Source organism: Bison bison, unplaced genomic scaffold, assembly GCF_000754665.1.
Source record: "Bison bison bison isolate TAMUID 2011002044 unplaced genomic scaffold, Bison_UMD1.0 scf7180017864322, whole genome shotgun sequence".
Lineage (NCBI taxonomy): Eukaryota > Metazoa > Chordata > Mammalia > Artiodactyla > Bovidae > Bison > Bison bison.
The window spans coordinates 6060149-6077441 of NW_011494894.1; the positions used below are offsets into that span (position 1 = coordinate 6060149).

The window sequence follows — 17293 nt, forward strand, 5'->3', positions numbered from 1 at the left end:
GTTCACGTATTGCTGAAGCCTGGCTTGGAGAATTTTGAGCATTACTTTACTAGTGTGTGTGATGAGTGCAACTGTGTGGTAGTTTGAGCATTCTTTGGCATTGCCTTTCTTTGGGATTGGAATGAAAACTGACCCTTTCCAGTCCTGTGGCCACTGCCAGGTTTTCCAAATTTGCTGACATATTGAGTGCAGCACTTTTACAACATCATCTTTTAGGATTTTAAATCGCTCAATTGGAATTCCATCACCTCCACTAGCTTTGTTAATAATGATGCTTTCTAAGGCCCACTTGACTTTACATTCCAGGATGTCTGGCTCTAGGTGAGTGATCACACCATCATAATTATCTGGGTCATGAAGATCTTTTTTATACAGCTCTTCTGTGTGTTCTTTTGTTGACCATGATGGCTAGTCCATTTCTTCTGAGGGATTCCTGCCCGCAGTAGTAGATATAATGGTCATCTGAGTTAAATTCACCCATTCCAGTCCATTTCAGTTCACTTGATTCCTAGAATGTCGACATTCACTCTTGCCATCTCCTGTTTGTACCACTTCCAATTTGCCTTGATTCATGGACCTGACATTCCAGGTTCCTATGCAATATTGCTCTTTACAGCATTGGACCTTGCTTCCATCACCAGTCACATCCACAACTGGGTATTATTTTTGCTTTGGCTCCATCCCTTCATTCTTTCTGGACTTATTTCTCCACTGATCTCCAGTAGCATATTTGGGTACCTACTGACCTGGGGAGTTCCTCTTTCAGTATCCTATCATTTTGCCTTTTCATACTGTTCATGGGATTCTCAAGGCAAGAATACTGAAGTAGTGTATTCAGTGGTTTATTCCAGTGAATATTCAGGGTTAATTTTCTTTAGGATTGACTGTTTTATCTGCTTGCAGTTCAAGGGACTCTCAAAAGTCTTCTCCAGCACCATAGTTTGAAAGCATGAATTCTCAGTGTTCAGCCTTCTTTATGATCCAGTTCTCACATCTGTACTTTACTACTGGAAAAACAATAGCTTTGACTATGCAGACCTTTGTCAGCAAAGTGGTGTCTCTGCTTTTGAATATGCTGTCTAGGTTTGTCGTAACTTTCCTTTGAAGGAGCAAGCGTCTTTGAATTTCATGATTGCAGTCACAGTCTGCAGTGATTTTGGAGCTCAGGAAAATAAAATCAGTCACTGCTTCCACTTCCCCCTCTTTATTAATATTTGCCATGAAATGATGAGACCAGATGCTATGATCTTAGTTTTTTGAAGGTTGAGTTTCAAATCCACTTTTTCACTCTTTTGTTTCACCTTCATTAAAGGCTCTTTAGTCCCTCTTCACTTTATGCCATAGAGTGGCATCATCTGCATATCTGAGGTTACTGATATTTCTCCCGGCAATCTTGATTCCAGCTTGTGCTTCATCCGGCTTGGCATTTCACAGGGTGTACTCTGAATATAAGTTAAATAAGCAGGGTGACAATATACAACCTTCTTGTACTCCTTTCCCAATTTGGAACCAGTCCATTGTTCCGTGTCCAGTTCTAAGTGTTGCTTCCTGACCTGCATACAGATTTCTCAGGAAGCAGGTCAGGTGGTCTGGTATTCCCATCTCTTGAAGAATTTTCCACATTTTTCTGTGACCCATACAACCAAAGCATAGTCAATGAAGCAGAAGTAGATATTTTTCTGGAATTTTCTGGCTTTTTCTATTATCCAATGAATGTTAGCAATTTGATCTCTGGTTCCTCTGCCTTTTTAAAACCCACCTTGTAAATCTGGAAGTTCTCAGTTCATTTACTGCTGAAGCTGAACTTGAAGGATTTTGAGCATAACCTTACTAGCTCGTGACATGAGCACAATTGTGCAGTAATTTGAGCATTCTTTGGCATTGCCTTTTTTTGGGGTTGGAATGAAATCTGTCCTTTTCCAGTCCAGTGGCCACTGCTGAGTTTTCCATATTTGCTGACATACTGATTGCAGCACTTTAACAGCATCATCTTTTAGAATTTGAAATAGCTCAGCTGGAATTCCATCACCTCCACTAGCTTTGTTATTAGTAATGCTTCTTAAGGCCCACGTTACTTTACACTCCAGGATGTCTGGCTCTAGGTGAGTGACCAGACCATCATGCTTATCCAGGTCATTAAGATTGTTATTGTGTAGTTCTTCTGTGTATTCCTGCCACTGCTTCTTAATATCTTCTGCTTCTGTTAGGTCCTTGCCATTTCTGTCCTTTATCGTGTCCATCCTTGCTTGAAATGCTCCCTTGATATCTCCAGTTTTCTTGACAAGATCTCTAGTCTTTCCCATTCTATTGTTTTCATCTATTTCTTTGCACTGTTCATGTAAGAAGGCCTTCTTATCTCTCCTTGTTATTCTCTGGAACTCTGCATTCAGTTGGGTATGTTTTTCCCTTTTTCCCTTGCCTTTCACTTCTCTTCTCTTCTCAGCTATTTGTAAGGCCTCCTCAGACAACTATTTTGTCTTCTGACATTTCTGTTTCTTTGGAATGGCTTTAGTCACTGCCTCCTGTACAATGTTATGAACCTCTCTTTATATTTCTTCAGGCACTCTGTCTGCCAGATTTAATCCCTTTGTCACCTCCACTGTATGATCGTAAAGGATTTAATTTAGGTCATACCTGAATGGTCAAGTGGTTTTCTCTAGTTTCTTTAATTTAACCCTAAATTTTGCAGTAAGGAGTTTATGACCTAAGCCACAGTCAGCTCCAGGTCTTTCTTTTGCTGACTGTATAGAGCTTCTCCATCTCCAGCTGCAAAGAATATAATCAGTCTGATTTTGGTATTGACCATCTGCTGATGTCCATGTGTAGAGTTGTCTCTTTTGTTGTTGGAAGAGGGTGTTTGCTGTGACCAGTGTGTTCTGTCAACAAAACTGTTAGCCTTTCTGCTTCATTTTGTACTCCAAGGCAACACTTGCCTGTTACTCCAGGTATCTCTTGACTTCCCTTTTTGCATCCCAATCCCCTATGATGAAAAGGAAATCTTTTTTGTTATTTACAAGGTTTGTAGGTCTTCATAGAATCATTTATCTTCTCCAGCATTAGTGGTTGGGCATAGACTTGGATTACTGTGTTGCTGAATGATTTGCCTTGGAAACGAACTGAGATCATTCTGTCATTTTTGAGATTGCACTGAAGTACTGCATTTTGGACTCTTGTTGACTACGATGGCTACTCCATTTCTTCTGAGGGATTCTTGCCCACAGTAGTAGATATACTGGTCATCTGAGTTAAATTCACCCATTCCAGTCCATTTTAGTTCAGTGATTCCTAATATATCAGTGTTCACTTTTGCTATCTCCTGCTTGACCATGTCCAATTTACCTTAATTCATGGACCTAACATTCCAGGTTCCTATGCAATATTGTTCTTTACAGCGTTGGATTTCACTTTCACTCTCAGATGCATCCAACACCGAGTGTCCTTTCTGCTTGGCCCAGCCACTTCATTCTTTCTGGAGTTATTTCTCCACTCTTCTCCAGTAGCATATTGGACACCTTCTGACCTGGGGCTTCATCTTCTGGTGTCATAGTTTTTTGCCTTTTCATACTGTTCATGGGGTTCTCATGGCAAGAATACTGGAGTGGTTTGCCATTCCCTTCTCCAGTGAACCATGTCTTGTTAGAGCTCTCCACTATGACCTGTCCATCTTGGGTGGCCTTGCATAGTATAGCTCTTAGCTTTATTGAGTTATGCAAGCCTCTTTTCCATGACAAGGCTGTGATCCATGAAATCAACTATACTTCAGTTTAAAAAAAAAAAAAGGGAAAAAAATTTTAAGATTTATAAAAAGGAAAAAAAGGGCTGGGATTGGTTGAATCCTGACCTAAAATGCCCAGGGCACAGGCCCAGCTTCAGGTGCAGTTGGATTCATGGCTCCAGTGATATCAGAACTCAGTTTATTCTTTCTTCCATCTGAAATCTTTGCCTTCATTCAGCCTAGCTTCCTTACCAGGCCCAAATCTCCATGGTCAGAAACCTTCAGACTTCTCCACAGTAACAAGATGGCAGCCCAGTGTCCTGTCCTTACCTCCTCTCAGAGCTGAGGCTTTTTGTCAGCCTCGCTTGCTAAGTCCTGAAGCTCACTATGATTGGACTGAATCAGGTCATGTGATCATTCCTGACCCAGTCGCTGCATCCAGGATATAACCAGTGGAAAGTGTAAGAACCTTTCTTGCTGACCCTAACACTCACTCTGATTGGACATGCTGAGGTCATGTGCCCTTCCCTGTCCCAATCACTACAGCCAGAACATAGCCAATGAAAAGTTTAAGAGACTTTCTTTCTTTTTTGGTCCTAGAGCAAGTCCTGATGTTTACTATGACAGAGGCTTCTGGTACAAAATATAATTTTTGTATAAATGGCTCTTACTCAATGATATAGTATGGGATTTCTATCTCTGAGTGTATGGTGTCTGGGTTTGTCTATTTCTAATATTCCTGATATTTCCCAAAAATCCAATGAGGAAAAAGTCCACTCATTTTTGCCTTTCTTTTCTTAGGCCTATCAGAAAGGAGCTCCCCCTAAAAGCCGAATTCTTCCAGCTGGTGGCAAGGTGCTAACCTCAGAAGATGAATACAATTTATTATCTGATCGGCATTTCCCAGACCCTATTGGTGAGTTACTGAGCATTCTTTCCCAAGACAAAATTCCTAAACATGTTCTATTTAGTTAGACCAGTGCTTCTCAAGGGTGAGGGTGGGGGGATTTCACTCTCCAGGGACATTTGGCTGTATCTGGAGATATTTTTGGTCATCACAACTTGGGAGGAAGTGCAATAGACATTTAATGAATAGAGGCCAGTAATTCTTGCTAAATATCCTGCAATGCACTGAACTGTCTTTGACATTGAAGAATTATCTGGCATTAAATATCAATAGGCCACAGTTGAGGAACCCTGGGCTAGACACGCATTCTCCATAGGCAAATGGAAGATATAATTTCTTTAATTCAGGTAAACCTTGTACCACTTCTGTTACTTTAAATCATATTTGGTAGTACACAAGTCAGTCACTGTGTTCCTAGCATATAGAAAATGGACTGTTTGTCAGATGTCTTGAAGCTTTGGAATATATTGCAAGCTTTACACAGGACAGCAAAAATAAATATGTCGGGCCCCGTCTGTGAAATGTACAATCCCATCTTTCAGTAAAACCTGTCAGAAGACGTTATTTTTCTAATTTTAGGATGATTTGCAATAAAATATCCTAAGTCAACAAAATATTTGTAGTAGGCATTAGGCATTAGGGTAACTCTTACGTACTGTGTAAAAAAAACCATTGCATTAATTAGCATATCTATAAATAATAGCTGAATACTGCTATAGAAAGAGCGCTGAACTGAGAATTTGAAGACTGGATTTTCATCTGGTTCTGTGATGCTTATCAAGCATTTTCCTTAGCCATTGCTGACCCTCTTTGAATTCTGTTTCTCCCGACTCTAGGGACTTGAAATTGAAAATCTAGAAGGTTATTACCAACTCTAACATACTTTCATTCTCATTCATTTCACTTTTTCCACGCCGAGAGTGTAAGGGATAATATACAGACCAAATAGAGCGTTTCCTAGAGATTCATGAACTGTGGATAATGTAATAACTCCATCTGGCTTTGTGTAAATCAAAGCACACAATAATTACTTAGTTTCTTGAAGAGAGTCCTGGTTCTTATTAATAGGTGTAATCATTTCACTGGAATTTATGGGGGAAAATGTAAAATAATTTTATCAGTTGTTATTTCAGTGCAGAATGCTTAGTGTGGTGTTTTTTATAACACTATTACAGGATTAGTACATGAACCATAAACCTAGATTAACAAACTCTTACTAAGTCATTCAAGCTAAAACAACACTTTATGTGTACTATATGTATTATTATATTTTCTTTTAATATCTACTTACATGTTATCTTGGCTCTGGAGCTGCTCCTAGAAATGGGGATACCAACATGTTGACTCTTCAGTTCAGTTCAGTTCAGCTGCTCAGTCGTGTCCGACTCTTTGCGACCCCATGAATCGCAGCACGCCAGGCCTCCCTGTCCGTCACTAACTCCACTCTTTAGAACCTCTTAAAAGAACTTTCCAATGAAATCAGTCAGAGCAGAGAATAGCATTAATTGATTTATTGTTGAGATCAAATCAGAAGGAATGAAAAGGAATAAAAAACAAGGCCTGGATGATTACTGCCGCTTGACCCTGAACTTCAGAATGGGTATTTCAGTGACTCTTTGTTTTATTATTTTTTTTTCTTTTTTTCTTTCTTTATTTTTTTTTAACTTTCAGTGACTTTTTAAATTGTATGTTGTGGCCTTCTCAGTTTTAAAAATAGAATATTCTATAGGAGGTCATTTGTGATATCCTGGTAACTCAGCTCAGAAAAAATGCAGACTGGAAAAAATGGCGTCTGGAAAATTATTGTAAGAGGTTAAGTAAGTTATAACTAGAGGACAATAGGAGTGAATTTCATGGGGCTTGCTAAAGCTTTGCAACGTAAAGGGTGAATGTTGCTTTCAATTGTTTGTACAATATTGTGACATCTTGGAAAGGGCAAGGGGTATTGTTTCACAAACAGTGATTGCTGTGTGATTCTAATTTTATTGAAAAGAACAGAGGCACCATAAAGACTGGAGGAATTAACTTCACTTGAGAAAAAGCACTAAAGGGTTTATCAATATTGGTCTTCTTACACAGTTGTTGGCGAAAACTTAGTGACGTTGGCAAACCAAACTGCAGTGGAGGCTGGAAATGTAGGCTTTAGTCTATAAAGACACTTGCTAAACTAAAAATCAGGGATGTTATTAGGAAGAGGAGAGGATAGAAATGTGTTACAGCCGGAGGTCTCTGCTACAGTATTCAATCATTTATTCATTTGTTGGCATTCGTATGCTGATTCATTCCTTGGTATTTTGCTTGGGACTGGTGAGCTCAAGATTGTGCTCCCAACATGTTCAGCTTTATTAAGTTCAGAAATGGAACTCCCATGTATGCCCCAGGAAATCTATTCTATATCTAAACCAACCTCAGCTTGCCGGAAGCAGGAGTCTGTTCTGCAGCTTTCCTCATGGTTATGATCCATTTCTTGGTATGCCCAGTGCTTTCAGTTGCCACTTAGTAGGTCCCTCTCCCCTTGCTTCCCTTGAGATAGTGCCCATTATGTGGGCAGGGAGCCCGGAATTCATTTTTCCTTCTGCTTGTTTTCCACGACTCTAGAAACAAGCTGGGGCTCATTTAAATGAATGCAATATCATAGAAATGGAATGCATGGAGAGGAATAAAGTTTAGACAGGAGATCTGAGTAATTGTATGGCTCAACTTGAATTTCTTGGAATTGATTTTGCAGAAAGGGCTGAAAGTTCTATTGTTTAAGGCTTTAAAAATTTCCTAGGACCACATAACATATTTATTCATTTAACAAACTGTAGTGCAACATCTACTAGCTTTGTATGCTATGAGTTGAACATGCAGAGATATGTACGATGGAGCCTCCACCCTCAAGGAGTTCCAGGGCAGTGGTTCTGCTTCTGGGGAGAATTAATCGGAGGTGGTTGTTGTTTAGTCGCTCAGTCGTGTCCAACTCTAGCCTCCCAGGTTCCTCTGTCCATGGATTCTCCAGGCCAGAATACTGGAGTGGATTGCCATTTCCTTCTCCTGGGGATCTTCCCAACCCAGGGATCAAACCTGCGTCTCCTGCATTGGCAGGTAGATTCTTTACCTCTGAGCCACCAGAGAAGCCCTAATTGGAGGTGGGGGCGGTTTATCTCACTTTATGTCCCTCACTCTGAGTGTGGGAACCAGACACAACCACAGATCATTACATTTTGGGAGGACAAGGTAGGGAGCACCCTACTCTGTCTCTGGTGGCAGAGGGTGGTGCCAACAAAGGCATCCCAGAGGAGGTGGCTTTTGAACTGAGTTTCGAAGGATGAATGAGAGTTTTCTATGCAAAAATATGATAGAGGGAAAGGAGAAAAAAGAAGCATGAACTGCAGAAGCAATATGCAAAGTCATAGGAAGGATGATGATACCTCCCTCGGGAGAGTAGAGAGTGGGGCAGAAATCAGCGCAGAACAGGGCAAATACCAACACTTAAAGAGAGAGATGGAGAGAAGGGGCAGAGGAACCAATAAAAGTGAAAAGGGGCAGTGATGTTTAAAAAGCATGGAGAAGGTCACCCTCCTAGAAGTCAAGGGAAGAGAATGTTTTCAAAGGAAGGGGTAACAGATAATCCCTGATCAGGTTGTAAGGGTGGGTAATAAAGAAGAAGCCATAAGCCGGCAGTCAGGATGACATTAGTGACCCAGGCAGTTTGGTTTGGGGACTGGTGAAGAAGGAACAAGTCTAGGGTGAGAATAAGGGTTGATGGCATCAAAGCTGCAAATGCTGGTTTGGCAGTGATTGGGGGTGGGGGTGGGAAGAGAGTGGAGAGCAGAGAGCAGACCTGGTGAATCGGGAGCTGTAGGGTGAGTGTCCAACAGGTGGACACAGTGGCAGCAGAGGAAAGACTCTACTCTGACTGTAGCTCATTCCAGGTGAGGAAGCTGAGCTCGATTGTGTCTGATGGCCTCAGCCGTCCCTGTGGATCGGAGGTGAGGCCACCTGCTCAAGCGAGGCAGGTGAAGCTGGTGGCGGGATGTGAGGGAGCCTGGACTCTCCTTTTCCCTGACCCTGTGAAGACACTTCATACCACCATTTCAGCCCATTGGTTTCCCCACAGCCTGAAGTAGGCTCTCACAGCCTGAAATAGGAATTTTAAATAAGACATACACATTTTAAGATGTCTTGGTGTTTTCCATGTTTCTTCAGCATCCAATGAGAAGGAGAACATGCAGCCCTTTGTGGTCCTGCCCAAGGAATTCCCAGTGTACCTGTGGCAGCCCTTCCTCAGACACGGCTACTTCTGCTTCCAGGACGCCGCTGACCAGAAGAAGTTCAGCGCTCTCCTGAGTGACTGCATCAGACATCTAAATCATGGTACGGCACGGCTGCCTGCTGGTCCCAGCTGGGCTGCCTTTTCTCGGTTGGCCTGATCAGTCATCTATAGAATGATTTCTTGAAACAGCCATAGATGGTGTTGCCTTGGGGAAGGAGAGGAAAGCTGAGTGAAGTGTGAGTTTTGTACACAAAAAGTGCAGTCAATTTGCTAGCTGCTTAGTCTGGGCAGGGTATGCTGTGTGTGTGCGTGTAGATCCTCAGTCATGTCCGACTCTGTGCAACAGCAGGGACTCTAGCCCACCAGGTTCCTCTGTCCCTGGGATTCTCCAGGCAAGAATACTGCAGTGGGTTGCCATTTCCTCCTCCAGGGGATCTTCCTGACCCAGGAATCGAACCCTTGTTTCTTGTGTCTACTGCATTGGCAGGCAGGTTCTTTACCACTAGCGCCATCTGGGAAGCCCAAGGCAGCAGAGCCTCAGTGGAGCAGGATGTGGAGTAGGTGTCTGAGGGCCCGTGTAGGCAGAGCACCATATTCATGTATACGATTCTGAGTATAATGCCTCCTCCTCCTCTTCCGTCCTGATTGGTTTTTTAATATTTACTTTAATTTTATTTATTTTTGGCTGTGTATTTGTTACTGCACATGGGCTTTCTCTAGTTGTGGTGAGCAGGCTTCTCACTATGGTGGCTTCTCTTGATGCAGAGCACAGACTCTAGGCATGTGGGCTTCAGTAGTTTCGGTGCTTGGACTTAGATGCTCCGTGGCATGTGGCATCTTCCTGGACCAGGGATTGAACCAGTGTCCCCTGAATTGCAAGGTGGATCCTTAACCACTGGACCACCAGGGAGGCCCCTGTCCTGACTTTTAAAAAATCTCAGTGACATCAAGAATGAACCAGTTGTCCCTGAGAAAATCCTAGTCCTTATGACATTTCATTTTTCTCACTTTTATTTCTGAATTAGTTACTCAAAACTTTAGGGTACATAAGAATCACCTGGAAAACTTGCTGAACAGATTTTTTGGCTCCACCTACAGATGTTCACTGGGTCTGTGGTGGGTCCCTGATTTTGCATTTCTAACAAACTGCCAAGGGATGCTGATGCTGTTGGTTCACAGACCACACTTGGCGTGGCATTGCTGCAGACCGTGTTGCCTCTATATACTGATTTAACTGTTATGTCTATAATAACAAAGACTGCTCATTCTGGTATGTGGTATTTTTGAAAAGCTGATATGAATACTGGTTTTTCTGGACTCCACGAAGCCTTCTGTTACAGATAATTGAGCTGTTTGTCATTTGGCAGTTGGAAAGGTAACCAGTCAAATGTTATTGTGAGCTTACTCTGTGCCAGCCTCTCTAAAGGTATTAGGGACAGAGTAATGAACCATGCAAATTCCCTCTCTCTGGCATCTACATTCAGACAGGAAGGAGGGACACACACATGCACCAATTCAGAAGACAACTTGCTGGTTGTCAAAGGTATGTGTTACAGAGTAACTAGAAGCTGTTACACAGGGAAGAATGGAGAAGGCTGGTCAGAGGAGGCCCCTCTGGGCAGGTGACATTTGAGTTGAGTCACCTCATTCTTCTATGCCTTTATTTCCTAATAAAGCTAATTGCATTGTACACTTTGGAGAAGGAAATGGCTGCTGCTGCTCCTAAGTTGCTTCAGTCGTGTCTGACTCTGTGCGACCCCATAGATAGCAGCCCACCAGGCTCCCCCATCCATGGGATTCTCCAGGCAAGAACACTGGAGCGGGTTGCCATTTCCTTCTCCAATGCATGAAAGTGAAAAGTGAAAGTGAAGTCGCTCAGTCATCGGGTCCGACTCTTAGCAACCCCATGGACTGCAGCCTACCAGGCTCCTCCGCCCATGGGATTTTCCAGGCAAGAGTACTCACTCCAATATTCTTGCCTGGAGAATCCCATGGACCAAGGAGCCTGGTGGGCTACAGTCCGTGGGATCACAAAGAGTCAGACATGACTGAACAACTGAACACACACACGTATTGTACACTTACTTTAAAGTTCTGAGGTTTCCCTGAGAGTGTCAGTTCCACAGAGCAAAAGTTGCTAGTGATGCTTCTCAACCCGTGCTTGATTTTAGCTGGTGTAGTGATAGGAGGCTAATGGAAAAAGATAATGTCACTCTATTTTGCTATAGCAACTCTGAGTAACATTTGTCATAATACTGGCTCATAACTCATTAGGGACTTTATAGAAATGTTACCCTTATTGATATCTTGCCTTGTGGTTTTGATATTTTAGAGAGCAAAGAATTTCCCAGCACTGCCTGCACCGTCTGACTCATTTTTTCAATTCACCTGCCCCTCAGTGTGCAGGGCCATGGTCTAGTAGGAACATGCCATTGGCACTGAACACAAGAGCCATGAAGTTTCACTCAGCAGAGAATGTATCCCGCCAGATGGGGCTGGCTTCATTCTCCCTTCATGTACATAATAGGAATTTCTCTGGGGAGTTTTTGGAAGCATTGTAAGCCTGCAGTTAGAGTCCATTTATGGAAGATATCAGTCGATTCAAAACCCCACTCTGCTCTCCAGTATGTTATCAAAGGCACTGAGATAATGAGGTCTAGTCACGTGGCCCTAGTTCTTCTGTGTCACATTCCTCTGTCCAGAAAGCTCACTGAGGTTTTCTGCAGACTTAGCGTGACTTGGCAGAACTTTCCCGTGGCTCCCGTCAGAACCAGAGACCGTCAGAACATTGTAGAGAACTGTTCTTGATGGCCATGGGCCAATGAGCCCATGGATCTCTCCTTTCCTGCCTCTGTTTCTTTGTTTTTGACCACACAATGTACCACTCATCTTTACTGAGTCACTTTTTTGGGGTTTCAATCTCTCCCTGTTATTCATTGCAGAATCTTGAGTAAACCATTAAGAGATTTCACAAACTCCCAGTTAACCATTATTTTTTTCCATAATTACCTGAAGAGTTTAGAAATAGGTGTCAAATGAATGCTGTAATAGGACCAGAAACCCTGAGGGGGCTGCGGAGAGCCTGCTGACCTCCATCCCCAGGCAACCGGGCTCTGGGCTGTACGCTTGTATTGTTGTTGATGGGCTCTCAGGCCAGCACGTGCCACCGCTGAGAACTAGGTCTGAGATATCCTAGCATCTGATGCTGAGCTGCTATTGATCCATCCATTCACAAGTCCTTAGGGATCTTTTTTCCCCTAGTTTTATTGAGATATAATTGACATATAGCATTGTTATTAGTTTCAGGTGTACAACGTAATGATTTAATATATGATCATTGTAAAATGATCAGCACAAGTTTAGTTAACACCTGTCACCTCAAGAAGTTAGCAGAATTTTTTTCTTATAAGATCTTTTAAGATCTCTTCTCTTAGCCACTGTGTAATATACAATACAGTATTGTTAACGATAGTCACCATGTTGTACAGTACATCCCCTGATTTTATTTTATAGCTGGAAGTTCATACATTTGACCCCCTTCATTCATCCTACCCCCATCTCCTCTGGCAACAACCAATCTGTTCTCTGCTTCTATGAGTTCAGTTTGTTTTTTTATGATTCCACATGTAAGTGAGATCGTACAGTATTTGTTTCTTTCTGTCTGACTTATTTTACTTAGCATAATGCCCTCAAGAGATCTTTCAGGGAAGATCATCTCATTACCTTCGTGGTAAGTTCCACCCAGGATTTCTGTCACTTGACGGAGCGGGGAGGTGTCCAGAGATACCTCCCTCTGTGCTCAAATTCCCACCACACAGCCCAGGCCACTTACCCTGGGAGTTCTGGGTTCAAACTGGTCTAGATACCCATGTCCATTCCTTCTGAATCTGGAACCACTTCTTCTCTTCCTCCTTATGGAGGGGGTTTGTCCCTATTTAACCCTGACAAAGGGCCTGATTACACCCTGCTCTTGGACAATAAGGCTATATTCCAGGGCAAGTAAGGACAAGTAGAGAGCTCTCTGCTCCTCTTTCCTTCAAGAGATGGCGCTTCCTTTGTGTGCCTCAAAGATTATTTGCATTCCTAAGGAGCACAGAGATGTGTGTGTGTGTGTGTGGTTGTTGTTATTTCTTTAAATTTTTATGTATTTAAATAGTTACATATTTCTTTCTTTATTTTGGCTGCATCGGGTCTTAGTTGCAGCATGCGGGCTTCTCTCTAGATGTAGAGTGCAGGCTTAGTTGTCCCACAGCATGTGGGATATTAGTTCTCAGTGCAGGGATTGAACCTGCATCCCCTGCACTGAAAAGCAGATTCTTAACATCTGGATCACCAGGGAAGCCTCTTTTGTTTTTATTTTTGACACTCTTTCATTTAGCATCCCCCTCCAACACGCTGGACTAAATATGAAGCCTATTGTGGAAGGGGGTAAGGGGACGAGAAATTTCCCCTATAGTTCTTTTGGCTGGCAGTTAAAATAACACAAGATAGATTAACAGTAGAAAACCAAATTTATAACCTGTGGATGGGGAATTCGCTTAAGTATGAAGAATTTCAAAGACGGCAAGATATGGTGAGATTAAAGTGCTGCACTCAATATGTCAGCAAATTTGGAAAACTCAGCAGTGGCCACAGGACTGGAAAAGGTCAGTTTTCATTCCAGTCCCAAAGAAAGACAATGCCAAAGAATGCTCAAACTACTGCACAATTGCACTCATCTCACACGCTAGTAAAGTAATGCTCAAAATTCTCCAAGCCAGGCTTCAGCAATACATGAACCGTGAACTTCCAGATATTCAAGCTGGTGTTAGAAAAGGCAGAAGAATCAGAGATCAAATTGTCAACATCTGCTAGATCATTGAAATAGCAAGAGAGTTCCAGAAGAACATCTATTTCTGCTTTATTGACTATGCCAAAGCCTTTGACTGTGTGGATCACAGTAAACTGTGGAAACCTCTGAAAGAGATGGGAATACCAGACCACCTGACCTGCCTCTTGAGAAACCTATAGCAGGTCAGGAAGCAACAGTTAGAACTGGACATGGAACAACAGACTGGTTCCAAATAGGAAAAGGAGTACGTCAAGGCTGTATATTGTCACCCTGCTTATTTAACTTCTATGCAGAGTACATCATGAGAAATGCTGGGCTGGAAGAAGCACAAGCTGGAATCAAGATTGCTGGGAGAAATATCAGTAACCTCAGATATGCAGATGACACCACCCTTATGGCAGAAAGTGAAGAACTAAAGAGCCTCTTGATGAAAGTGAAAGAAGAGAATGAAAAAGTTGGCTTAAAGCTCAACATTCAGAAAACTAAAATCATGGCATCCAGTCCCATCACTTGATGGCAAATAGATGGGGAAACAGTGGAAATAGTGGCTGACTTTATTTTGGGGGGCTCCAAAATCACTGCAGATGGTGATTGCAGCCATGAAATGAAAAGACGCTTATTTCTTGGAAGGAAAGCTATGACCAACCTAGACAGCATATTCAAAAGCAGAGACATTACTTTGCCAACAAAGGTCTGTCTAGTCAGGCTATGGTTTTTCCAGTGGTCATGTATGGATATGAGAGTTGGACTATAAAGAAAGCTTAGCACTGAAGAATTGATGCTTTTGAACTGTTAGTGTTGGAGAAGACTCTTGAGAGTCCCTTGGACTTCAAGGAGATCCAACCAGTCTATCCTAAAGGAGATCAGTCCTGGGTGTTCATTGGAAGGACTGATGTTGAAGCTGAAACTCCAATACTTTGGCCACATGATGTGGAGAGCTGACTCATTTGAAAAGACCCTGATAGTGGGAAAGATTGAGGGCAGGAGGAGAAGGGGATGACAGAAGATGAGATGGTTGGATGGCATCACCGACTCAATGGACATAGGTTTGGGTGGGCTCTGGGAGTTGGTGATGAACAGGGAGGTCTGGCGTGCTGCAGTTCATGGGGTTGCAGAGAGTCGGACATGACTGAGTGACTGAGCTGAACTGATACATATTCTGGACTATGGAGAAGGAAGTGGGGGATCTGAGGCTTCAAAGGGAAGTAAGGTAATTCAGGGTTCTACATTCATAGGAAGACAGAAGCATTAGTGTTTGGTGAACACATGTTTGCTGGGCCATCCAAAGACAGTGAGACACATCCATCAACAGAGGAATGGATAAAGAGGATGTGGTACATATATATACAATAGAATATCATGCAGCCATCTAAAAGAATGAAATAATACCATTTGCAGCAACATGGACTAGAGATTGTCATACTGAGTAAGTCAGAGAAGCAGAAACGTGGTATGACATCCCTTATATGCAGAATCTAAAAGGACAGATGGACTTATTTACAAAACAGAAACAAACAGACTCAGAGAGAACAAACTTATGGTTGCCAGGGGCAAGGAAGGGGAGAAGGACAGTTAGAGAGCTTGAGATGGACGTGTACACACACTGCTGTACTCAAAATGGATAGCCACAAAGACCTACTGTACAGCACAAGGAACTGCTCAGTGTTGTGTGGCAGCCTGGATGGGAGGGGAGTTTGGGGGAGACTGGATACGTGGATATGTATGGCTGAGTCTTTTTGCTGTCCACCTAAAACTATCACAACAGTGTTAATCAGCTGTACTCCAATACAAAATAAAAAGTTAAAAACGACCGTGGGACACAGAGAGGACTTTGATTAAAGGCTTTGCTAGGTTCTTCTCTGTCTACCACACCTAATACTTTCCTGTACTTATCTATGGTGATATCTTCTTTCTAGGACAGTCCTCCTACCTTAACTCTTTTAGTCAGCAAAGGGGAAGTTAAGAGGCTCTTCCTGAGTCTTTTGGGGCTTTGATTGTTTTCAGCTCAAAATAATCCTCATACTCGAGTGGCACAATTTGAGGTGCCACTACATAATCCGTCCCATTACATGACACGTGCCTAGAGCAGTTGCTGTCCTCTGTCCTTTTGGAATCTTACTGCAGTGCCTTTTCCCGGGTGGGAGAAGTCTAGGGTTCTAAATGTCCACTGCTACAAAAATGGGTCTTACATAAAGCCAAAATGTTCTAAGACAGTCCTGTTGTCCAAAATCCTATTCACAATTGTAGTTTGCAAAATATGATCCTTGTAATTACAGAGTTGTTATCGTTCAATCACTCAGTTGTGTCTGACTCTTTGCGATCCCATGGACTGCAGCACACCAGTCTTCCCTGTCCTTCACCATCTTCCAGAGCTTGCTCAAACTCATGTCCATTGAGTTGGTGATGCCATCCAACCATCTCGTCCTCTATTATTCCCTTCTCCTTCTGCCTTCTATCTTTCTCAGCATCAGGGTCTTTTCCAGTAACCCAGCTCTTTGCATCAAGTAGGCCAAAGTATTGGAGCTTTAGCTTCAGCATCAGTCCTTCCGATGAATATTCAGGGTTGATTTCCTTTAGGATTGACTGGTTTGATCTCCTTGCTGTCCAAGGAACTCTCAAGAGTCTTCTCCAACACCATTGCAAAATATGGTGCTTGTAGTTACAGAGATGTAGTTAAAACTATTTGCATATATAAAGGGCTGTACACATGCAATGTGAAATAATGATGTGAGTCTGTCCTTCCAGCTCAGGAAAGTCATTCCTTGGCATAAGAATTTTCAGGAAGGGGGAAAAGTGTTCCTGGCAGGAGGAATAGGATTTGTTGGGACTGGAAGAGAGTCAAAGCATAGACTATTAGAGGAACTAAAAGAATTTCATGTGGCTGATGCTCAGAGAGGAGAGAGATGCCAAGTGAGGATGGAGAGATGGAGTCAGACTATAAAGGGCTATGTGAAGCATATTAAGGGATTTGCACTTTATTCAAGCACCAATTGGAAACCATTGAAGGGTTCCAAGCACAGAAGCAGGTCAGTCATATTTTCATGCTAGAAAGGTCACACACACTGGCTGCTGTGTGGGCAGCAGATGGAGGGTAGCCACTGGGATGCCAGGAGGCCACTTAGGCAGCTTTGGTAGGCAATAGATAGTGGTAGCTTGCACCAATGAGGTGACAGTGGAGGTGGCAAGAGGTGGCTGAATAAGAGAGATATCCAGAAGTAGAATCAACAGAACTTAAGGATAGATCATGTGCAGAGTGAGGCGATGGGAGAACCCAAGGAAGAGCTCCAGGTTTCTGCCTTTCTCTGAGATGGGCACCTTGTATGAAAGAGGAGCAGGCTTTAGTGACTTTCCTGGTCAGCCAATGGCTAAGACTCCATGCTCCCAGTGCAGGGGGTCTGGGTTCAATGCCTGGTTAGGCGATCAGATCCCACATGCCCCGATTGAAAGATCCCAAATCTTGCAACTAAGATCAAAGATCCTGTGTGCTGCAGCTAAGACACGGCACAGCCAAATAAATAAATAAAAAAAAAAAAAAAAGAGGGCAGTTTCCAGGGAGTTTGTGTTCAGTGTTGCAGGTGTTGA

General features: G+C 42.7%; 1 protein-coding gene across 1 annotated transcript in view; it reads left to right on the forward strand.

Annotated features, from left to right (window-relative positions):
• The window catches only part of FAM129A (family with sequence similarity 129, member A), a 185004-nt gene that overhangs the window by 87946 nt on the left and 79765 nt on the right, over nucleotides 1–17293 (forward strand). Inside the window, exons 4-5 of the mRNA XM_010853087.1 lie at nucleotides 4517–4631; nucleotides 8814–8981. Coding sequence (XP_010851389.1) covers nucleotides 4517–4631; nucleotides 8814–8981 — 283 coding nt within the window. The remainder of the gene's footprint in view (nucleotides 1–4516; nucleotides 4632–8813; nucleotides 8982–17293) is intronic.